Source organism: Sphaeramia orbicularis, chromosome 6, assembly GCF_902148855.1.
Source record: "Sphaeramia orbicularis chromosome 6, fSphaOr1.1, whole genome shotgun sequence".
NCBI lineage: Eukaryota > Metazoa > Chordata > Actinopteri > Kurtiformes > Apogonidae > Sphaeramia > Sphaeramia orbicularis.
In genome coordinates, this window is record NC_043962.1 from 2,176,152 (window position 1) to 2,201,151 (window position 25,000).

The following is a 25,000-nucleotide window of genomic DNA, read 5'->3' on the forward strand; positions in this document are numbered from 1 at the left end:
CCCTGTACCCTGAACCCTGTACCCTTTACCCTGAACCCTGTACCCTGAACCCTGTACCCTTTACCCTGTACTCTGTACCCTGAACCCTGAACCCTGTACCCTGTACCCTGTACCCTTTACCCTGAACCCTGTACCCTTTACCCTGAACCCTGTACCCTGAACCCTGTACCCTGTACCCTGAACCCTGTACCCTGTACCCTGTACCCTGTACTCTGTACCCTGTACCCTTTACCCTGAACCCTGAACCCTGAACCCTGTACCCTGTACCCTGAACCCTGTACCCTTTACCCTGAACCCTGAACCCTGTACCCTGTACTCTGTACCCTGTACCCTGTACCCTGAACCCTGTACCCTTTACCCTGAACCCTGTACCCTGAACCCTGAACCCTGAACCCTGTACCCTTTACCCTGAACCCTGAACCCTGTACCCTGTACCCTGTACCCTATACCCTGAACCCTGTACCCTGAACCCTGAACCCTGAACCCTGAACCCTGAGCCCCAGCTGACGACAGGAGAGTTGAGTGGTTCTTTATGAGGTGGGCTCTGTTCTCCTGTGGGTTCTGGGCCATTGTTCCATTTCATGTTGGTGATGAAAACATCTGCACCTTTGACTCATGTTCCATCATGGAAGTGCTCATACGTGGACATCTATACTTAATGTGTCCTCTCTGTCTGTCTGTCTCTCTCTCTCTCTCTGTTTTCTACACCCCCTCCCCTCCTCCTCCCCTCCTCCTCCCCTCCTCCTCCTTTTCATCCTTCCATCCCTGTGTCTCCTCAGTCCAGACGACAGCAGGACCCCAGCCCTGGCTCAAACATGGCCAACGCTGACGTCGAACATAAGATGCGCTGAGGACGATCCCAGACCGAGGGGACAGACGGACCCGGAGCTGGACATCCACTCACAGCTGGACACATGTCAACCATAAACCCAAACTCTAGACCAACTGTTCACCTTCACTTTTATCACCATTTTCACATGCTCCACATTTTTCAGGTATATTTGAATGTCAAAGGAAATAAAATGTCTGAACTGATTGAATTGAAAGTGAACCAAACTGTACAAGAGCAGGATTGAAAGGACAACAGACCCACTAGACCGGATCTGAACCCATTTAAAGGAAAACAGACCCACTAGACCAGAACTGAACCCATTTAAAGGAAAACAGACCCACTAGACCAGAACTGAACCCATTTAAAGGAAAACAGACCCACTAGACCAGAACTGAACCCATTTAAAGGAAAACAGACCCACTAGACCAGATCTGAACCCATTTAAAGGAAAACAGACCCACTAGACCAGATCTGAACCCATTTAAAGGAAAACAGACCCACTAGACCAGATCTGAACCCATTTAAAGGAAAACAGACCCACTAGACCAGATCTGAACCCATTTAAATGAACAGGACGAAGGGGCTCTCCATCCATTTGATACGGAGCTTTCACAGTCATTGGTCAATCTCCAGTTGCTCCAATTGCTGCAGTTGCTCCAGTTGCTCCAGTCCAGGTCTAACGTGGCCATAGTCTATTTTCTATACGGTCAATGGTTTCAAATACAGTCAGATGCATCGTAGGTTAATAACTAGAGTAGAACAGACAGAAAGACAGAGGATAGTTTGGCTCTGGGGTTAGGGTTAGGGTTTAGGGTTAGGGTCATGGTCCGGGTGTTTGGGTCGACAGAACCACAAGAATATGCATCAAAAGTCCAATGTTTGTGCATCTGTGTTCAGTGTTGACCTTAACATTAGTGAACATGCCCTTATTTAACCAACCCTACCCCTGTTTAACTAACCCTGACCCTAACCCTGTTTAACTAACCTTAACTCTAAACCTGCTGTTTTCTGAGACCAAAGTTCACTTTGCTGGAAAGGGAGGGAAGGAATAAAAAGGGCCCGGGGGGGTGGGGGTGTTAGAGGAGCATCCAGAGGAAATGGAGTCAGGTTTGAAAGTGTTTGCTGTAATCTACCTTTAATTATTAGTCAGTCCGTCCCTCTGGTGACATGTCCTAAACGTCCTCTGGGGACATGTCCTAAATGTCCAGCTGACTCTAGATATTATTATGCAGAAACACCAACCTGGAGTCAGGACCAGGAACACTCCCATTGGCTCTGGAGGTCATCTGGAAATCTGTAAATGGATCCAGTGGAGCGGCCTTTGGGTTTCCAGGGGTTTCACACCACTTCAACATTTTGTCTACCCCTAACCCCCTACCGCTAACCCCTTAACCCCCTAACCCCCTAACCCCCTAACCCCTTAACCCCTTAACCCCTTAACCCCCTAACCCCCTAACCCTTTGGGTTTCCAGGACTTGGGCTCCTCTTCAACACTTTGTTTCTTTGATGCATGAAACTCAAACAGCTGCTTCTGTTGATCAGTGCTCACTGTGGCATCTGTTTATGATGGGAGGACTCTGGACGGCTGGGCTGGGGAACCCCAACCCCCCAACCCTCTAACTCTAACCCCCTAACCCCGTGTTGTGGACCCCCTGGGTGGTTCCAGCTGAAGTTCTTCATTTGCACCTTCAGTCCAACAGTAGCAGGTCAAAGCAGTGAAGCTCTGATGTCCAGGGGGGTCCACCTCCAGCCCCCGAGGACCGGAGGTGGACACCCCTGTGGAAAGGACAGATTCAGGGGCCCCTCCTGTTTTGGTCCTCCTTTTGTCCTCCTTCTGTCCTCCTCTTTTTGTCCTCCTGTTTTTGTCCTCCTTTTGTCCTCCCCCTTGGGGTTCCATCGTCCACTCCATCTGTATCACATGTGCAGTGAAGGGTCAAGTCACCTTTATTTATTATTTAAAAACCAACAGTTCAGACAGAAAAACTGAGAAAACACAGAAAAGAAGGAAGAAAAACCATCCAAGTTATTGTAAAACCATAAAAGAGTTAAAAACCAAGAGAGGATTTAAAAACAGACTGAGTGGGTCAGTACAGAGGTCTGATAAGGAAGAATAGATCAGTTCAACACAACCAGTCAGTACTCATTGGTTCTGCTGATCCTCTTATGGGTCCGGTAGATCCTGGTGGTCACTGAGGCCTGAACATGTGTTTTCAGCTTGGTCCTGTTCCTGCACTCGTCTAATGTTTGCTTCTTTTCTTATTGTTTGTGTGAAAGTCATCATGTTTACTTTTTCTATGACCTTCTCATCTCTAAATATTCATTTTCTTTCAGCTTCGTTACAAAACTAGTCATAGAAGTGATATTTTATGTCAAGCTGCAAAATGTCTCCAGAAATTGGGAGTGTTGAAAGACTTTTGTGGCTTTAGTTTTTCATTTGTTAACATGCTCTTATTATTATTATTATTATTATTATTATTATTATTATTATTATTATTATTAATATAATAATAATAATAATAATAATAATAATGATAATAATAATAATAATAATAATTACAACATCAACAACAACAACATTATTTTTACTTTTTTTAATCCACTTCCTGGTTTTGGTCATTGAATGTGGATTTACTGGAGCCCCGGTGACATAAATGTTTTTTTTATTTTTGCAACTAGAAGCTCATTTCATTTTCTAGCGTGTTTTACATTCTGTGCACTCAACAGTTTTATTCTATTATAACCACGAAAAAAACCTTTGTGTACTTTCTTTTCAGTCTGATGTACTAAGAATTTAAAGAGCTTTACAAGATAACTACATGTTTTTTTCTGTCTGTTGAAGCCATTTGTTTGTAACATTTTATAAGATGTTTTGGAGCAAAGAAATGTTGTTGTGCCTAATGTCAGTTAAAATTAAAATAAAAAAAATGAAAAATGTCGATGAAAGTAGTAAGATATAAGCTTGATGACAGGATTCCATGTGGACAGCTCTGCAGAGGTTATGTTCTATACAGAATATTTTAGGGAGGATGAATACTGTGTGAACTGTGACGGCAGAAGCAGCAGCAGCATTTAGAAACTCACAATGTTAACTCCTGCATCTACAGCCAAATCAGCATGCTCAGGGTACAAAAAAATAAATAAAATAAAATAAAACATATATATATATATATATATATATATATATATATATATATATATATATATATATATATATATATATATATATACATATATATATATATATATATATATATATATATATATATATATATATATATACACACACACACACACACACACAGGGTGGGGAAGCAAAATGTACAATATTTTGAGGCAGGGATTGAAAGACAGTGTATGACCAATTAGTTTATTGAAAGTCATGAGAATTTATTTGCCACAAGAAAATGTCCATAATAGAAAATGTTTTTATTCTATGTGTCCTCCTTCTTCCTCAATAACTGCCTTCACACGCTTCCTGAAACTTGCGCAAGTGTTCCTCAAATATTGGGGTGACAACTTCTCCCATTCTTCTTTAATAGTATCTTCCAGACTTTCTGGTAATAGTTTTGCTCATAGTCATTCTCTTCTTTCCATTATAAACAGTCTTTATGGACACTCCAACTATTTTTGAAATCTCCTTTGGTGTGACGAGTGCATTCAGCAAATCACACACTCTTTGACGTTTGCTTTCCTGATTACTCATATGGGCAAAAGTTTCTGAAAAGGTATGGATAATAGTGTTAGGTATGATTATGACATCAATATATGTTTGGTTTCAAAACAACTGACGTAGTGTCTGCTGAGAAAAAACAACTAAATGTTCATTGTACATTTTGCTTCCCCACCCTGTATAGAAGATCAAAGGTCAGAGCGCACAGGTTTGTGTTAGTGTTGTCAGTATAATGTCTGATGTTTTTCTGAATGCATCACATAGTCGCCGAAGCCCTCATAAACCCGTGTTTGTGTTAGTAGTGGTGTTACAGGTGTATTGCTGTGGCTGCAGGACTCTTGATTGGCTGCCTCATGGCTTTAGTCATGTATTAAATCTGTGCTTTGTCCACCCTCTTTTTTTTTTTTTTCCTAAATATCTTTTTATTTCACAAAAGAAAATCATCCAGATACAGCACAAACATAGTGACACTGGGTCTTACTTTTTGCATTTCTCCTTTGTGCTCTCCTCCCACCCCCAAAGGAACAAACCAACTAAACACACTCAAAAGTAACAGACCAAAAACATAAAAGTCTAAATGTATATATATTATTAATAATAATAACAACAACAACAACAATAATAATAATAATAATAATTTGTCCACTCTCTTCATTTTACACAAATCAAACATGATCGTTTAATGTAAAAGATATTTGTAGTAACAGTCCAGTAATATGATTGCTGACTTAAAAGGACCTTATTAATCCCTGACTTCACCCTGTAAAGTGTAAATCTCAAATCAGAAAAAAAGACTTCCGGTTTTATAACCAAATTAAACAACAAATAAAGCAACGTTTTGCTTATTTGTAATGGTTCCTATTCGTTGTTATTATTATTATTATTATTATTATTATTATTATTATTATTATTATTATTACATATAAAGTTGTTTTTTTTTTGTTTTTTTTTTAAATAACATCTATTTATTAACCGTTTATTTATTTTTGCGTGTTTTTTCTCCTCACTCGGTGCATATTTTGCTTTTATTGTGAAGGGCCGATACCGGAAGTTATCCGTGGGTTCGTTGTCGTGAGTTATCGATGTTCAGAGGTTCTTTTTTTTCTTCTTCTGTTTTTTTAACGTATTAATGTATTTTGTGTTATATAGAGTTTTAATATCAACGTTATGAAATTGAACTCGCGTTTAAATCGAACTGAGTCAGCTGACCTCTTCGTCATCACGTTAACTGAGGGACGTGCGTCGAACACCGGAAGAAGAATTATCAGCTGATCCCGCTGGCTGTTGTTGATGCCTGAAGTTGCTGTTGTTTGGACACTGTGTTGCTCTTATCTGCCTCTGACAGTGAAGACACGTTCAACCCCATTAAAGGGACTCGGTGGGCATTTACCGGAGGAACGGTACAAGTGTAAAAAAAGGGAAGTGTCTCCTCGCGAGGACTTTGAATTTGCGCAGTAGCGGCAGAAGAGCTAGCAGTAAAGGAAGACAGACCGACACACACACACACACACACAGACAGACAGACAGACAACCGACGGCTTAACGCGCTCTCTTTGTTCATGTCGTGCCAGTCGGAACCGTAATATTAGTTTATTGGTGTTCAGTTGTTTGTTTTTTCCCTGTACTTTCTTTATTTGTGGGTCTAGTTCATTCGTATGGACTTGCGCAGAGGGATGCTAGCTGCCGTGCTAACGTTAGCTCCTAGCGCAGACAAACTGTGTTGTTGTTGTTGTCCAGCTTTGATGCTTTCGTAACCGCCCGACACTGACAGATAAAAACAAACAAAGACAGATAAGGGCGGCAGAAGGCGGATGTGGAGCAGCTGTTGTCCTGCCTCTGTACATGTTTGACATCGGCCTCTGCTCTTTGTTCCGCTCCTGTTTTCAACACTGTCGAGCACGAAGTTGACGTTCAGTGGTTTTCTTCTGACATCTGTTTGTCTGTCTGTCCGTAAATGCACCTCTGTGTATTTAATGATCGGACTCATTTCTTTAATTGTAAATTAGCCTAATCAGCAGTAGATTCCCGGACAGCTGGCCTTCTGTGTTTGCTGACAGGTTGCGTAATTTGCGTGTGTTCAAGCTGTTCGCATTTTAGGAGGAACGGCTTCTTTTAAAACTGTGTATCTTAGTCCACCTTAAAGGGTCCGCCTTAAAGGGTCGTGGTGTGGATTCTAGTGTGTTTAGACTCATCCGTCCTCTGCGTCGGTACCGTTTCTATGTTTCCTGTGAGCCCCCGGTGCAGCCGCTGTTGGATGTTCATGACCTCAGACCACCAGTCCAAAGGCCCACAGGTATGAATTAAAGCACACATCTGAAACTGGTCACACTGCTGTGATTGGGAGAAGACATCCAGACTAAAGGGTCCCTCAGAGGGTCCCAGTGTGTCCTGAGCTGAGCTGAGCCGAGCTGAGCTGCCCCCCCCCACTACTTGCCAATGCTGGATCTGGAAGTGGTGCCTGAGAGATCACTAGGAAATGAGCAATGGGAATTCTCCTTAGGTACGTATGACACCTATACATTCATTTCAGTTCAATAACAGACCCATGCATGTATGCATACAGAGCACTGGTGCATATTCTGCTATGATTTAACAGAAGGAAACCTATACAGCAGGGGTCTCAAACATGCGGCCCGAGGGCCAAATGCGGCCCCACCAAAGGTTCCAATCCGGCCCATGGGATGAATTTACAAAGTGTAAAAATTCTACATCTGAAACGATTAATCGATTAGGTGCTTGAAGTCATTGCAGAAAGTCCTGATTCGATTAATCGACTCAAATTGATTGAAGGGAAATATTCTGTTGCAGTTTTCCTGAATTGGAGCTTCTTTGTGCGTCACAATAAGCGTCTGTGTGAAACACAACAGTGGAACCAATGTTTAACAGCAGAGAAATGAAGGAAACAAAACTTTGATTCAGGAGAACTGTGGTTGAATGATTTTTTTGGATCACTTTGAGTCGATTAATCGGTTGCAGCTCTAAAAAATGCCACAGTCAAGGCTGTGGAACTCATTTTAGTGTCGGTTCCACATACAGACCAATATGATCGACAGTCAAATAATAACAGCAGAATAATCGACAAAAAAAATGATTTTTAAAAAAATTTTCTTCTCGGTTTGATGCGTTAATAATGATAACTTCAAGTGTTTGTCTTTGTTTTAGTGCAAAAAATAACATTAAATTATAAAAATATTTACATTTACAAACTATCCTGAAACAATAAAATGTGAATAACCTGAGCAAATATGAACAACCTGAAATGTCCACAGAAAATTAAGCACAATATTAATAATTTTTCCGCATTTAGTGTCTTTGCAGATCCAATCCATAATGCACATGTAAAAATGATAAGTTGAGGCAGAATATTGATAAAAATTGCACTTATTTTTCTTAAGAAATTTCGTTTTTTTCAGGTTATTCACAACTTTTTTGTTTGGATAGTTTACAAAAGTAAGTATTTTCATCATTTAATTGTTGTTGTTTTTTTTTGCACTAAAACAAAGAGGAAAATTCTGAATTGTCATTATTTATAGGTTATTCTGTTATTATTTTGCTGATCCGGCCCACTGCAGATCAAATTGGGCTGAATGTGGAACCTGAAAGAAAATGAGTTTGAGACTCCTGCTGTACAGGTTCCGTCTATCTGACCGTATGCTCTGATTAAATTTAATCTGTAATGAAACTCACCAAACAACAAAGTAAACCTGTGAGATCTAGAAAAGGTCGACCAGAGGACACCTGGGTTCTTGGTAGGTTCTCCTAGGGTGGATCAGGTGTTGTTTTTGCATGTTTTTTGATCTGTATTATCAGAGTATTTGGAAATGAGTTGATTCAGTGTGAATGCTGCGTGCTTATTGAAGACATTAGTCCATTTTCAGACGAATAGAAACCCTGTGGCTCCTGCTAGAAGGGAATCCCAGGGTCTGGAGTTGAAGCTGTAAATGTTAGTTTCATATTTGATTATAGCGTAGATAGGGTATATCCATGTTGTGTTCATCAGCAGAATAAATGAGTCCAACACACGCCCTCCTCACATACTGGAGCAGTTCGAGTACATCTTCTGGAGAGAGAAGAGATATTGGTAAAGCCCTGTTTTCAGATGAGGACACAGGTGAAATAGTCTATTAGTATTCAGCTCATAAAGACAGTACATATATATATATATATATATATATATATATATATATACACACACACAGGGTGGGGAAGCAAAATGTACAATGAACATTTAGTTGTTTTTTCTCAGCAGACACTACGTCAGTTGTTTTGAACCCAAACATATACTGATGTCATAATCATACCTAACACTATTATCCATACCTTTTCAGAAACTTTTGCCCATATGAGTAATCAGGAAAGCAAACGTCAAAGAGTGTGTGATTTGCTGAATGCACTCGTCACACCAAAGGAGATTTCAAAAATAGTTGGAGTGTCCATAAAGACTGTTTATAATGGAAAGAAGAGAATGACTATGAGCAAAACTATTACCAGAAAGTCTGGAAGATACTGTTAAAGAAGAATGGGAGAAGTTGTCACCCCAATATTTGAGGAACACTTGCGCAAGTTTCAGGAAGCGTGTGAAGGCAGTTATTGAGAAAGAAGGAGGACACATAGAATAAAAACATTTTCTATTATGGACATTTTCTTGTGGCAAATAAATTCTCATGACTTTCAATAAACTAATTGGTCATACACTGTCTTTCAATCCCTGCCTCAAAATATTGTAAATTTTGCTTCCCCATGCTGTATATATATATACACACATATATACACATGTGTGTATATAAAATGGTACTATTGGAATTAAAGTCAGTGCACCTGAAATACACCTAAAAGAACCAATAATGAAAACCTGTGGTGATGAAGTAAAAGTAATCTGCTCTTAGGGACCTTAGTGGTTAAACCTGAAAAATCAAACATTATGAGTCAAACACCCAACAGCGCTTTGGGTGTGTTGAAAAGCACTATAGAAATCTAATCGATTATTATTATTATTATTATTATTATTATTATTATTACCTCCGCCAAGGAGGTTATGTTTTTGCCAGGGTTTGTTTGTTTGTTTGTCTGTCCGTTAGTGTACAACATAACTCAAAAAGTTACGGACAGATTTGGATGAAATTTTCAGGGTTTGTTGGAAATGGGATAAGGAAGAAATGATTAAATTTTGGTGGTGATTGGGGGGGGGGGGGGGCCCACGGGGGGGCACTGATCAGCCTTGGCGGAGGTCTGCGCTCTCCGAGTGCTTCTAGTTGTTGTTATCATCATCATCATCATCATTATTATCATTATTATCATATTATTATTATTTTATTATTATTATTAGTCGTAGTAGTATTAGTATTATTATTATTATCCAGCTGAAGTCCAAGGAACAAATGTTATCGACTGAAGAGAGTTTTTCATGTGATCTTTGTTGTTCATGCAGATCCATAATGTTTGTTTACTATGAGGAGTTCAGGGGAAGTAAAGCTGTGTGTGTGTGTGTGTGTGTGTGTTTATAGGGATGCCATTGGCCCAGGCCATCTCCATTCTGCAGAAACACTGCCGCATCATCAAAAATGTGCAGGTGCTCTACAGTGAACAGGTAAGAGGACCGAGCGTCCACAGCTGCTTCAGCTTCTGTTTGTCCATTTGAATCCCATTGGACTGAAATCTACAGTACAGTTATTATGCAACCTGCAAATATTCAGAGGATTACCAAATGTGTGGGTAAATGCAGATAGACTGACAGGAGCAGTGTGTCCATCTGAATATGTGCAAATGGAAACTGATAAGAAGCCAAAGGGTGGACGTATGTGAGCTCATGTGTTATGTTCATGTGAGGATAAAAAACAAACACACACTCATGGAACTGTAGATGTTCTCTTCCACATACACAGGAAATACAGGACAAAGAAGGAATATGTCCTAAACAGAGGTGGGGGGTCGGGGGGGGGCTGTTCTGAAACATAGCCTGAGTTTATGTGGACTTGACCAACACCAGATGAAACTGTGCTGGATTTGAACCCATAAAGACCCAAATATGGACTGATGTGAACCATTTAAGAACATCTGAACCACTAATACTAATACATGTAGGGATGCACCAACCGAGTACGGCTACAAGTACTTCCATTTGAGTACTTGCCGATACCGAGTACCGATACTAGTCCTTTATAATCCCATTCTAGTTGTTCATTCCTTTTGTAAGTGTGCTTTATTGTCGTTGTCATTAGTCTGACTGGAACAAAGTGCTGCTACTGACATTTAATGTGTTGGAATGAGCGTTTGTCCATTAATCCACCAGGGGGCGCCGCTCTGAATTAACCATACTGGACAAATACCACGAAGAAGAGGAAAGTTTAATGAGAAGAAGAAAGTCAGTAATAACAAACCTGTAGACGACAGAGGGAACACTACTGTGATACTAATGTTGCAGCGTTTTCTCTGGTAAGGTTTAAAAGTTTAGCTTCAGCAGGAAGAGAAAAGACAAATGAGCCAGAAGTCTGGTTTGCACTTCCGCTGGTACCGCTCCGTACCCCCATAGTATTATCTGTAGGATGGAAACTGGCCCAGCCCTGGGTAGTTGTCCTAAATGTGTCAGTAGTTTTTAGTTTATTGGCTTGCAGGCTGTTAGCTACTGTCGTCATGCGGCATCTGTTGTCTGTTACAAAACTTTCAATCGTCTTCTTCTCCGAAACTACAACTCCGATTGCCTTCAAACTTGGTCTACAGCAGGCATGTCCAAAGTCCGGCCCGGGGGCCAATCACGGCCCGCGGTCAGATTTTATACGGCCCACAGCTTCAGTTTTATAATGTATTATTTATGGCCCGCTTGGACTGTTGATCCGAGTACATGAATCATAAAAGGTTCAAAATGCAGTTCCTCCTTTCACCTCATGGTGGCAGCACCACTCTAACTCTATCGGGCTCTGTGACCTTGCCGTGAACCATTTTCGCTAATTTCTAACCACGGCGCCTGTAAATAAAAAAAGGAAAGTTGACAGTGAGGGCCGCCGCTTCCAGGAGAGATGGGAATTACAATTTTTTTTCACTGAAAATCAAGGTGATTGTGTTTGCCTAATTTGTCGAGAGATTGTTGCCTTGTTTAAGGAATTCAATGTAAAGACACACTAGCAGACAAAACATGCTAACGCATACAACAAGCTAGCAGGGAGTGAGCACTCCGAAAAAGTGAAGCACATTCCAGCTGCTTTAAACTCACAACAGTGACTCTTCATGTGAACCTGGGAATTCAATGAATTCACCACCAAGGCAGGCTACCAAGTTGCCAGGTTAGTTGCCTCTAACTGCTGGTGTTATGTACTTGTAGATGTGACACAAAATATTACTTTCTGAATGATTTTGTGAAAGACAAGAGTAAGAGTCATATGTTTTCATCTTAAACGTTAACAGACTTTGCATTACTGAGTAATATATGAGTAATGATTACTCATATAAGTCATGTTTTAAATGAATGTGGGGTTCAGATTTGTATCAACTTTTTGGAAGTTTAAGATACTCCACACAGTTTGTTCTATGTTATCTGACTCCAGATGTGAAAGGAAGGCAGAACTGTTATTTTTTTATTTTTTTATTTTTTTTAATTTGTTCACACCTGAGTGGCTTAGATTTGGTTACATTGCCATTTAAAAAAATTATATTGTGACAATGAAAATAAAAGTAGAACAGCACATTTATATGTAATTTTTACTGTTTAAAAAACGTCCGAAGGGACCACTGGCCCCTGGCAATCTCCACATTATCAGATCTGGCCCTCTTTAAAAAAAGTTTGGACACCCCTGGTCTACAGCTTCTGTATGATGATATCAACTCAAGGGATTGACATTATTTCCATCCAGATCTGATTCTGGATTTGGTGCCACTTTGCAAAATGTTCCCATTCTAAGAGATAGGAAGTGGATTGATCCAATAAATCAGTATCAATGATATCAAGTTGGAATTTGAATTTTTTACAGATCTGATTGGAATATGAGCAAAACATGGATTATTTCTGTAATAGAATAAATACACAGAACTGGGTGAGAATAAAAGGCATCTGGATGCATTTCCCAAAGTTTTAAATTTGGCCGCTAAGATACAGGGCCATTGGTCTGATTTTTCTCTAACTCCCACAGTGGCTCTGTGAACAGATCCTCTATCTCCACGGTTCTGCTGGTATTCTCTGTCTGGGTACTCATCCTCCATCACCTGGAAAACAGATGGAATGTACGCAGAGGATGGACAGAAGGCTGCGTCTGTATCTGTGTGTGTCTGTAACGTTACTGTCAGTCAGCCTTACTTTGATCACCCTCATTTCTTTGGTTCCATCTCCACACTCTTCACACTCGCACACATTATTCCTCCTCCTCGTACCTGCTGCACTGAACTGGGAATGTCACACGGCCGTAAGTGGGATCGGTGCAGTTGTATCGGATATCTTTCACGAGTACAAGTACACACACAGAGTATCAGAACCGATGCCCAATACTGGTATTGGATCGGTGCATCCCTACATCCATGTCAGTAATTAATGTCAAATAGAGTTAGAGTAGAATGTAGTTGTAGTTCAAATGCCAAATGGAGATGATAGTGTTCTGTGAACTGGTGTTAAAGCCCTTCAGAACAGTTTGAATCATTAACTCTAGAAGGATGACAGCAGTGTGTGTGTGTGTTCTCTCTTTTTTTCTTTTTTTTATGTTTGTGTGTTCTCTCTTTTTTTCTTTTATTATGTGTGTGTTCTCTTCCTGCAGACTCCGCTCAGCCATGACCTCATACTCAGCTTGACTCAGGATGGGATTAAACTGCTGTTCGACGCCACTAATCAAAGACTCAAGGTGATTTTAAATGTTCTTTATAAAGGAGCTGGAACTTGTGTCTGACGTCAAAGGAACAAGCACAGATAAAACTAGTGACACATGGGTTTGAGTTTGTTTAATAATGTCAGGGTCTGAGTCTGACACAAGGAGCTAAGATTAGAAAAGAGTTTTTCATCCAAGTGGACACTGAGCACATCCAACAGAACCAGTAAGACCCACTGATAACCCTAACCCTAACCAGCAGAACCAGTAAGACCCACTGAGAACCCTAACCCTAACCAGCAGAACCAGGGTTATCAGTTCTATACGTGGGGGTGTGGTCCATAACTATTGCTGGTGTGAAATCAAAGTGAAACTTTACATACTTTCAACATCCAACTGCCGAGTTCTGTTCCTCTGTTATAGACAGACAGACAGACAGACAGACAGATCAGGTGTCAGTGTTCAGTTCTACTGTAGTTCATCGTCTGTAAACTCCGTTGGTCTTCTCTCCATCTCTTTCCTCGTTGTTGTCTTTCACCTGAACCTGAACTGATCCAAACTGGACTGGACTGATGACAGAGGGTCTGCAGTCTGGTCCTTCCAGGTTCACATCAGATTGGGTGTTGTTTTTTTTTTACCTTACATCAGCTGCTATTTCATATTTCGGGTCAATGTGCACTCCTTTAATATGTCTGTGTGGGACTTGCGCGGATTCAAAGTTCCGCATCAAATGACGTCTTTGGTTCCTTTGTCTTTTTCTCAATACACATTTATTTATTTATTTATTTATCTATCTATCTATCCATCCATAGATCTGGATTTGACCCCAGAGATAAGGGGCGGGGCTGAAAACATTAGAAAATTACCCTTAAAAGTGCTTGAATTGGACCTTCAAAAATGTGCACAAACCCTGTACAAATACTTTTTCATCAATACTGAACTGTACAGACAGTCCCCTGTCTATTCCAGATCAGTCCATCCACCTTCTGTAAGTGTGTCCACAGGTAGGACGGGGTGGGAATAATGCAGCTGTAGAATAACAGTAGTCTGTGACCTGTAAGAAAACCAACAGTCTGTTTGTACATATTCACCTTTTTCATCCGTCTGTTTGGTGGCAGGTCATTGAAGTGTACGATCTAAGCAAAGTCAAGTTGAAATACTGGTGAGTACATTTAATATTGAACACAGCTGTGGAAGAGAGACCGAATGGAACCAGGAGGAAGAATGGACTGTGTGTGTGTGTGCGTGCGTGCGTGCGTGGGGGTCATCCATGTAGCTCATGGCTTTCTGAACGCTAACACACTCGGCTCAGACTGGATGTTTATTCCTGTTCTATTTCAGTGGAGTGCATTTCAACTCTCAGGCCATCGTCCCCACAATCGAACAGATAGACCAGTCATTTGGAGCGACACACCCTGGAGGTAATTTACCAAACCCCATCTATACGTGGATTTTTACATCTGATCATATATGGGGCAGATCATATGTGGCAGTGGTGCTGCATGTGGTTTAAAGCTAGAATCTGTCCAATTCCAACAGGAACACCTTCTGTACCTGCTAACTGACTTGGATACTTGCATTCTCTGGGTTTATGTGCCGAAGCTAACTGCTAACTAAACATTATATTTGATTTATCTAATGTTTAAGTTGAATTTTAACATAACTTTAGCCAATATTAACGTAATTTTAGCTAATATTAACATAACTTTAGTAAATATTACCATAACTTTAGCTAATATTAATGTAATTTCAGCTACTATTACCATAACTTTAGCTAATATTACCATAAGTTTAGTTAATATTAACATAATGTTGGCTACTATTTCCAGTTTACATGTTTCATAAATGACACGCTGTGCATTTAAGGTATACATTGTAATTTTTCATGACTCTTTCCCTGTTTCCTTCAGTTTACAATGCAGCAGAGCAGTTGTTCCATCTGAATTTCCGTGGCCTGTCGTTCTCCTTCCAACTGGACTCATGGAATGAAGCTCCAAAATATGAGGTGACACTATTATTGATTAGTTTGTCATCATGGTCATGAACAACTGACTGGTTATTTTTTCACAGTCCAGGGGGGAGTCTGCCTTGGACTGGGTAAATATAATAATATACATTGCCATCTACCAACATGTGTTTGTGTGTGTGTGTCTGAAACACTGTGTGTTTGCTTTGGCAGCCGAACTGTGCTAAAGTAGCTTAAATTAGCCTAACTGTGCTAGAGTATCTTAAATTAGCCTAACTGTGCTAAAGTAGCTTAAATTAGCCTAACTGTGCCATGCTTTTGTCCTTCCTGCAGATTCCACACGGGGCCATGGTGAAGCGCATGCACATCTACACCGGCAACAACCTGCAAGAAACAAGGTAGATCCACAGAGTTAGAAGGGACACGCAGACGGTCTGTACTGCACGAATGTCAGAAGGGACACGCAGACATGTACATGAAGTACAAAAGTACATGAAGTACAAACGTACATACAGTATAAAAGTATATAAAGTCAAGGTCTGGGAAAACCAGCCGTTTGGAAACAGTCTGGAATGTTCATGCGACCTTGTGCTTTGTATCCTAACCCTAACCCTTGTGCTTTGTGTCCTCAGAGCTCCAGTGATGCCGTTGGCTTGTTTCCTTGGTAACATCTATGCAGAGTGCGTGGATGTGGTGAGAGACTGGGCGGGACCTCTGGGACTCAAACTCCGCCTCCTCACTGCAGGTAACCTGTGTGTGCATGTCCTCAGTAAATCCATGTCACCTCTGCAGCAGCAGCATTTCTGCAGAATTACTCCGTATTTCTCCTCACACATCCTTGTTTTCCTCATCCTCCACTGCAGACCAATGAAAAAAACACTGCAGTACCTTCACCAGTCTATAGTCCTGGGATTAAAGTTCTCCGTCACCATGACGGATTTCCGTCAAATGGAAAAATTGAGGGGGGAAAAAGTCATATTGAAGTAACTTCCCCACGTGTTTCGCGGAGTCTAGTCGGCACCGTGATCCTGTCCTGGGTCTGCTGTCCTGGGTCTGCAGGTGTTGAACACAGGCACAGGGGGCTGATAGGTTTAACAGTGATGATAATAAGATGACTTCTTTATTTTTCTGTCAGGAGGACAGGCTGATGACTATTTCTCTTTGGAAGGAAACGCTGCTCATTCTGTGCCTCAGAAACACATGGACAAGTTCAGCTTTACCGAAGTTCAGCCTCCAGACTAACTTTAGTTTAGTGCGAACAAGTAGCTTTCATTATGAAAGAACCACAGCGAAAAGGGAAGAAGACACAACTGATCTACATGGACCTTCATGTTTGGGTTCAGAGCTTATGTCCTCTTGCTGGTATATGACTAGTGTGTGTCTGTGTGTGTGTTTGTGTGTATGTGCCCTTCCCGTGCGTGCGGCTGTGCGCGCCGCGGCCTTACGCGGTTACGCGCCCGACTGCATAAGTGCTTTATTTGGACCCGTTTATCATCTTATTTCTATCTGTGCGGTACAGTACGAAGATAAAACTGAATGAATGAGTAACAGCCTTGGTATTTGCAAAGCCACTGTATTTGAAATACCCTCAGAGAGGATCTGGAACGGAGTAGAATTTCTGTTTCAGCTGACGTAATTTCTTCCAATCAAAAGAGAACATGATGGTGGGAGAGGAGGGGGGGTGGGGTGGACGCAGGTTTGACGATGTACAGATTATTTTGGCTAGCATATACGACATCATGGACACGTTTGTAGAGGAAGGGGCTGAAGTGGGAACTATTGAGAGATGCGTGAAAAATAGATGGAGGTGGGCGTGGCTTGATGAGAAGGGAGACGATGGAACTGCAATTAGATCATGGTGCAAAAAAATGAAGCAGCCTCACTCATTTTTTGCAGTAAGGTTTTCTTGTAGTTATTATTTTCACTTGCTTCACAGGTTTTCATACCCTTTAAATTAACCAGAGCACCAAAATTGACCTGAAGCTTTAAAAATTTTCTGGGGGAGGACCCCCAGACCCCCCACCAATACCACTCCTGACATGTTTTCTCTCCATGTTACTAATCTTCTACACCTGTACACTCTCCCATTCAGTGGGTTTTACAGTATTGCCAAATTTGACTCTATAAACTTGTACGCTATAGTAGTATTGTACTGCATCATTTTTAATAGTGGACAATGATTTTGACCAGAAGAAAATTTTCAGTCAGATGAAAAATTTTTTCTTTAATCCCTGCTATAGTCTGTTCTATCTATGTATATACTCTGGAGAGTTTTCATTATTATTATTATTATTATTATTATTATTATTATTATTATTATTATCTAGCACTATCTTTATTCATGCACATTGAATTTCCTCGTTGTGGGATCAATAAAGTCTGATCTGATTTGATCTGATCTGTACAGGCTTTTGCATTTTCCTGATCACACAGAAATGTGTTAGTTTTTCTTTCTAATGCAGAACACTTTTCTTCCATCCGTCCACGGTCATTTTCACTGTTGTTCTCCGACTGGTTGTTGTACTGGTGTACTTGTCGTTGTTGTTGTTGTTGTTGACTGTACTGCTGTTGTGGTGCGTGTGACCACAGGCTGTGGCCCTGGTGTGATGGCTGATGCCAAAGTCCGGTCCTTAGAGCGGAGCATCTTCTTCGGGGACTCATGTCAGGATGTGCTGGGCGCTCTGGGTTCACCACATAAAGTCTTCTACAAGTCAGAGGACAAGGTCAGTGTTGGAGTCTGAACACACACACACACACACACACACACACACACACTGCTGCTCTGGGGGCACCTATTGAACCTATCCTAAGTCATTTAGCACCATCTATTATCTGTATTTTGTGGGGGGGGGTTCAGTGTAAATCCTGTATTTTCTTTATTTAATTTGCTGATCTTGTAGATCCCTCCTTAAAAATCTGAATAACATGAACAACCTGAATTGCCTTAAGAAAACAAGTGTAATTTTAACAATATTCTGCCTCGTTACACATGTGCGTTACAATCGCACTAAACATTTAGTAACAGGCAGAACAGTGGTCAAATTGCATTTACTTTTCGTAGACATTTCTGTTTGTTCATATTTGTTCAGGTTGTTCACATTTTTTGTAAAAGTATAGTTTGGTCATGTAAACACTTTCATGTAACTTTACTTTTTTGCACCAAAAAAACAAAGAGAAAATTTGGGGTTGTCATTATTTATAGGTTTTTATGATAATATTTTACTGGTTCTGACCCACTTCAAATCTAATTGGACTGTATGTGTCTGTATGTGGAACCTGAATTAAAACAAGTGTTCAGAGAACACAAACCTCCGCCAAGCCCCCCGAACAGTGTGCATGTGTGGATCGACTATTTCTGTTTAAATTCAACAGTTTCCAGGTTGTTCCATACAGCAGAAAAAGTTTAATCTGGTCCCAGTCATGTGTCTGTCCAATTAGATTCAATTCATATCAATATTATTGGTGTCAAGCTATGGAACGAACTGAAGGATGAAGTGAAATTGTGGAGCTCACTGTTGAGTTTCAAAAAGAATTTAATTGGTCAAATTATGAAGGGCTATGAAAGTAATATGATTACAAAATAACTTATTACACTGAATGTAGTATAATTTAAGTTAAAGTATTTATCTGCTGCAACTTAAGGTGTGGACATGGACTAAGGATGTAAATAGGAGAAGCAGAAATAAGCCTCCGGCTTCAGCTTCTTCCTTTTTCAGTTACAAAATGTGTTAATTTTATGTTTGTTTGTTTGTTTTTTTCATATGTAGGTGTTTTGTTTTGTTGTTTTTTTTTAATATGTATGTGTTTTGTATTTTGTATTTAACTGAAATAAACATTCATTCATTCATTCATTCATTCATTCATATTAGTTGAGTTCTAATTTTAAATGTGTGGTAAATGGGATTTTCAATGTTCAATGTAAATGTCCACAGAGTCCACATTCCACAGTGGATGTGGACAATTTAGTTCCAGATACAAGAGATTGTTCTAAGCTACAGGTGGATCCAACTGGAGGAGAATCGGAGTCGTTTTGAATTTTTGATGAATTTTGGAAAATGTCTCAATGATGACGGATGGAAAACTGTAGATGTTGTGACCTTGCTGTGACCTTGAACTTTGGCCTACTGGGACCAAAATGGACTGGGTTGGTCCCAGGGCCTAGGCCTATCTGTGGGGAAGATTTGGGAAAGATGGGTGGAAGAGTTTTACACTAAAGTTGCTAAAAAACAAACACACAAGCAAACACACAAAGCAAAGTGATCACAATACCTCCTGGAGGAGGAAATGATTTGGACACCACTGATTGTTCATATCTTCAGTGTAATTTTTACATTTCCCAGATTCATCCCAGGGGCCACATTGGACCCTTTGATGGGCCAAATTCGGCCCCTGGGCCGCATGTTTAACACCTGTGACCTATAGTATTGGTGTGTGCCAAGGTTATTATCGTTAACGAAAACGAACGAAATGACGAAAACTAAAATTGAAAAAACATTTTCGTTAACTGAAATAAATAAAAACTCTAATTAAAAGAAAAAAACGATAACTAACTGAAACTGTATTGTGAGCTTACAAAACTAACTAAAACGTATAAAAATTATGGATACAATTCCCTTCGTTTTCGTCTTTGTCAATGTCGGATTGATATGAAATTAATTTATTTGGCTCCAGCAGTTTGAGCTGGTGACACCATACGACACTTCACAGTCTGTCATGTCTGGTCACTGGTGGTTTCCAGTGGTCTTCTGGTCCCCACTCTACCTGGAACATACAGACTAAAGCTGGGACACAGCAGCACAGTCCTGTCTGGGGTTTACTTTAGTGATACATGGGTCAGGTTTTTTTTTTTTTTTTTTTTTTTTTTTTGGCGTACCGTGTGTGTGCGCGTGAGTGACAGACAGAGCAGAGCTAAAGGACAGAGTCAAACAGGACTAGCATCCAGGTTAAAACTGGAGAGTTTATCACCATGAAAAGGCCTTCCAAGCCCTGAACTGCACAGTTTAGAAGAGGAGAAAAGAGGAGGAGGAAAACTAATCCAATTACAGAGGGATGGAACCTGTTAGAATGTTAAAAAACGTTTGATGTTACAGCTACAGCTAGATGAACTGAACTGAAGCAAAGTTAGCTAATAATGGAACTGCAGATGATTAAGAGATGAGAAATCTGCTAAGGTGTGGTTTACTGCTGATGAACTGGGTTATATATGTTTATAAGTGGTTTGTATATGTTTCTGTCTGCTTTAACTGCTGGTTTATAATATGTTCCTATCTGCTTTAACTGCTGGTTAGCTGGTTTATATATGTTTCTATCTGCTTTAACTGCTGGTTAGCTGGTTTATAATATGTTCCTATCTGCTTTAACTGCTGGTTAGCTGGTTTATATATGTTTCTATCTGCTTTAACTGCTGGTTAGCTGGTTATATATGTTTCTATCTGCTTTAACTGCTGGTTAGCTGGTTTATATATGTTTCTATCTGCTTTAACTGCTGGTTAGCTGGTTTATATATGTTACTATCTGCTTTAACTGCTGGTTAGCTGGTTATATATGTTTCTATCTGCTTTAACTGCTGGTTAGCTGGTTATATATGTTTCTATCTGCTTTAACTTCTGGCTGCTTTGTGCATCTCCTCTCATGCTTTGCACATCTTCGCATTGTTTCACGTAAGTGACGTGTATGGATTGCACCCCCCCTCAACCTGCTATAGGGAATTTATACATTGTACGGTACATTGTGTCTCTGCTCAGTCCATGAGCCGCCCTAACCCGACCCCCAAATAAAGTGTCCAGGGTAACCCATATCCGCGCCTCAATAATTTCTTTGAATAGGATGATGAGGAAGATAAAATATATAAAATAACTAAAACTAATACTAAAACTAAACTAAACTAAACTAAAACTAAGCATTCAGAAAAAAACGATAACTAATAAAAACTAACAAACCTGCTCTAAAAACTAATTAAAACTAACTGAATAAGAGAAAAAAAAGTCAAAACTAATTAAAACTAAACTATAATTAAAAATCCAAAACTATTATAACCTTGGTGTGTGCTAGTGTATGTTCTGCTTAATCCTGTGCTTTCTTTTCTTTCAGATGAAGATCCACTCTCCGTCACCTCACAAACAGGTTCCTTCCAAATGTAACGACTACTTCTTCAACTACTTCACCCTGGGAGTGGTGCGTACCCTTAGCTCGGCTCCATTTGGGGGTCTTCACTGTTTTGGGTTTCATGTCTAAGCTTCAGTTAGAACATGGTCAAACTAGAAGCACTCGGAGAGCGCAGACCTCCGCCAAGGCTGATCAGTGGCCCCCCCCCGTGGGCCCCCCCACCCCCGATCACCACCAAAATTTAATCATTTCTTCTTTATCCCATTTCCAACAAACCCTGAAAAATTTCAGCCAAATCTGTCCATAACTTTTTGAGTTATGTTGCACACTAACGGACAGACAAACAAACAGACAGACAAACAAACAAACCCTGGTAAAAACATAACCTCCTTGGCGGAGGTAACCAGACAGTTAATCCGGACTTATTTCATGCCTGGCTGAAGAGGAGCAGGGGAGGAAACAGATGCCAAATACAGATGTGAGATATAGAGCTGTGGAACCGGTCAAAGGTTGAATCAGATTCATCACAGGGTTGGCCTGGATTAATTTGGATTAATCATGATTAAATATCATTCATTCATTCAGCGTTTCGGTTCAGGGGTCTTTGGTTCAATACGTCTTCTGTGTCTGTAATGTGTGTGCAGTTTTTGTGCAGCAGAATTCACTGCTGCTGAACGTAAACAGAGGAAACCCCTGCACATGGGTTCTGCTCATGTCCACCCTGCGTCCACAGGGTCAGGGTTCTGCTCATAGTCTACATGGACTTGTTAGGGACACCTCCAGATTGGATATGGACTAGACTGGGTATGTGGGGCGGGATTTCCCTCTGCTTCTGCATCTGGTCAGTGGTCTGGTCAGTTGGTTTGGACTACAGTGGTCTGGTCAGTGGTCTCGTCAGTAGTGGTCTGGTCAGTGGTTTGGTCATTAGTGGTCTGGTCAGTTGTCTGGTCATTAGTGGTCTGGTCAGTAGCGGTCTGGTCAGTGGTCTGGTCAGTAGTGGTCTGGTCAGTGGTCTGGTCAGTTGGACTGTGGATTCAGTTGTTTTTCTTGTGTTTCAGGACATCCTGTTTGACTCGACCACTCACCTGGTTAAAAAGTTCGTCCTCCACACCAACTTTTCCTGGACATTACAACTTCAACATGTGAGTGGACACTGACCGCACCTGCTCGGACCTTCTACTGTCATTCATGGATTTAAAACTGGACAGTATCTGTTTGGTCAGCCTCTACAAGTCTGGCACATGTTCAGTTTCTAGGACTAATACTAATACTAGTACTAGTACATGTACAAAATTACCGTCATAATTGTGTTTTAATAGAGTATTTAATATGTACATTTAATAAATGTATAGATATTCACAGCTGTATGTTTGTATATTTAGAGCGTTATATACATACATGTGTACATGTATGAATGTTTAGGGATCGTTTCTTTCCTCCTACTTTTATTCTACTTGAATAAAACACACAATAATAATAATAATAATAATATTAACACACTAATTTTCCCTTGGTCTTAATAAAGTATTCAGATTGTAATTCTCGTGTTTGTTTTCAGATATCATCGATGTGACTTTAAGATTCCACTAGTCATCAAAAAAGGTCAGTTGGTTCCAGACAGGATTCTGAAGCTCAGCTGTGGATTTGGTCTAATGTGTGTGTGTGTGTGTGTGTGTGTGTGTGTGTGTGTGTGTGTGTTTTTCAGAGGGCTCTGAGGCTCAGACTGAGGACTGCATCCTAACCACCTACAGTAAGGTCAGTTACAACACACTGTGGAAACTGGGGCCAAATCCAGGGGTGTGTGTGTGTGTCAAACTCAGTGTAGTTCAGGGGCCACATACGGTCCAATTAAAACATGAGCATAAGAACCTGTAAAAGACAAATACAAATCTTTGTCTTTAATACAAAAGTTAAATTACATGATGAAAATGTTTACATTTACAAACTAACCTTAAACAAAAATGGGAATAACCTGAAAATCCACGAACAACCTGAAATGTGTTCAGAAAAATACTCAGAATGGGAACCAGTATTCAGCCTCAGTTTATCACTTCTACATGTGCATTTGAACGTACAGGTAACAGTGGATCGAAAACACACAGAGCAGTCATGACAGGAACTGAGAAGACTACATTAACTGTAGGATCCAAACTACAGACACTGAACCCACACACTGTTGTACAATCACCAGGTGGCGCTGTGCTCATGTCTGTATCAGCAGGATTCTCAGCCTTAAGGACTTTAGAATGCTTTGACCTAGTTGGCTTTTTGTATAGTTTATTCATTCTTAGTTGTAATTTAGCAACTTAGTAGCATAGTATTTTAGTGTTAATAGTGTTCTATTCTGCTCTGTTCTATTCTGTTCTAATTCTATACCCTGTTTTGTGTCCCTGTGCTTCTTCAGTGGGATCAGATTCAGGAGGTGCTGGGGCCATCCCATGGAGAAGCCTGTCGTCCTCCACAGGTAAACGTCCACACATTACTTACTCCGTTTGTGTCGTTAGTTTCCGTTAAACCTCTGTTTACGCTCGTGGTCACATGTCACATGACATCAGTGTTCCACAGTCGTGTTCATCATGTCGAACCGTGTCGGTTTCAGATGAACATGTGTCTGTTTGTTGTTGTATTTATTGGTTTGAATCGTCCAATAGTAAAGTGCGGTGGTCATGTGATGTCTTCTGCAGGTCCTCCTCTGCCAATAACACCAACCCCTTCGGCTCCACCTTCTGCTTCGGACTGCAGAGGATGATCTTTGAGGTGGGAACTCCTTCTATCTGGACATTTACACCAGTTCTGTCAAGCTCATGTTCGTTCAGTTCCACATTCAGCCCAGTTTGATCTGCAGTGGACCGAACCAGTCCAACAATAACAGAAAAAAAGTCAAATTCTATAATGATCAGGTTTACATCTACAAAGTTTCCTTCAAAATCTGAATAACGTGAACAACTTGATTGTCCTGAAGAAAACTAGTGTAATTTTAACAATGTTCTGCCTCAGTTATCAGTTTATTATTTACACATGTGCGTTACGATCACACAAAAACACATAAACTATAAAAGTACAAGGTCTGGGAAAAACAGCCGTTTGGAAAAAGTCTGGAATTTTAAATGAAGAAGAAAAGCACTCGGAGAGCGCAGACCCCCACCAAGACAGGTCCGTTTGCCTGTACTGCAGTTTCTCTGAATGTTTCCGTTGCCATCCTGCAGTTGTTTCTTATTAATGTTTCCGTTGCTGTTTCAGCTGACCTTGTGTCCTGTTGCAGTTGTTTCTGTGTATGTTTCCGTTGCCGTTGACCTTGTGTGCGTTTCCTTCTCCAGGTGATGCAGATAACCACATTGCCTCCGTGACCCTCTATGGTGCCTCCTCGGACCTCCGGCCAAGGCCGACCCCAGTCCAGTAGTAGTTTCCCATTGAACCAGTAAAGCAGAACCATGTCGGTTCTGGTCCGTCCTGAGTCTGGACCTCTGACCAACCCAACAACTAAACCCAGAGCCACATTCTGACCTGCACCTAATCCATGAAACCACATACTCGTGTCCAGCTTTGACGCTTCTCATCCAACAGAAAAAAAAAAAAAACAGTCAAAGGCAAAACCACAGACAGAGACCAACCCAGACCCAGACCCAGACCTGCGTTAGTCCAGG

The 25,000-nt window shown here is 40.7% G+C and overlaps 1 protein-coding gene and 1 pseudogene across 1 annotated transcript; one reads left to right on the forward strand and one right to left on the reverse strand.

Moving 5' to 3' along the window:
* Positions 1 to 25,000, reverse strand: part of LOC115421684 (CCR4-NOT transcription complex subunit 1-like) — a 969,367-nt pseudogene that overhangs the window by 85,275 nt on the left and 859,092 nt on the right.
* On the forward strand, positions 5,753 to 24,106 carry LOC115421677 (UPF0183 protein C16orf70 homolog). Its single transcript, XM_030137682.1, has 15 exons — positions 5,753 to 7,002; positions 10,007 to 10,089; positions 13,238 to 13,321; positions 14,404 to 14,447; positions 14,627 to 14,706; positions 15,196 to 15,290; positions 15,585 to 15,649; positions 15,884 to 15,996; positions 17,841 to 17,974; positions 21,342 to 21,425; positions 22,415 to 22,498; positions 22,915 to 22,958; positions 23,062 to 23,111; positions 23,761 to 23,820; positions 24,041 to 24,106. The coding sequence occupies exons 1-12, from the start codon at positions 6,939 to 6,941 to the stop codon at positions 22,927 to 22,929; spliced, it is 945 nt and encodes a 314-aa protein (XP_029993542.1). The 5' UTR covers positions 5,753 to 6,938; the 3' UTR covers positions 22,930 to 22,958; positions 23,062 to 23,111; positions 23,761 to 23,820; positions 24,041 to 24,106.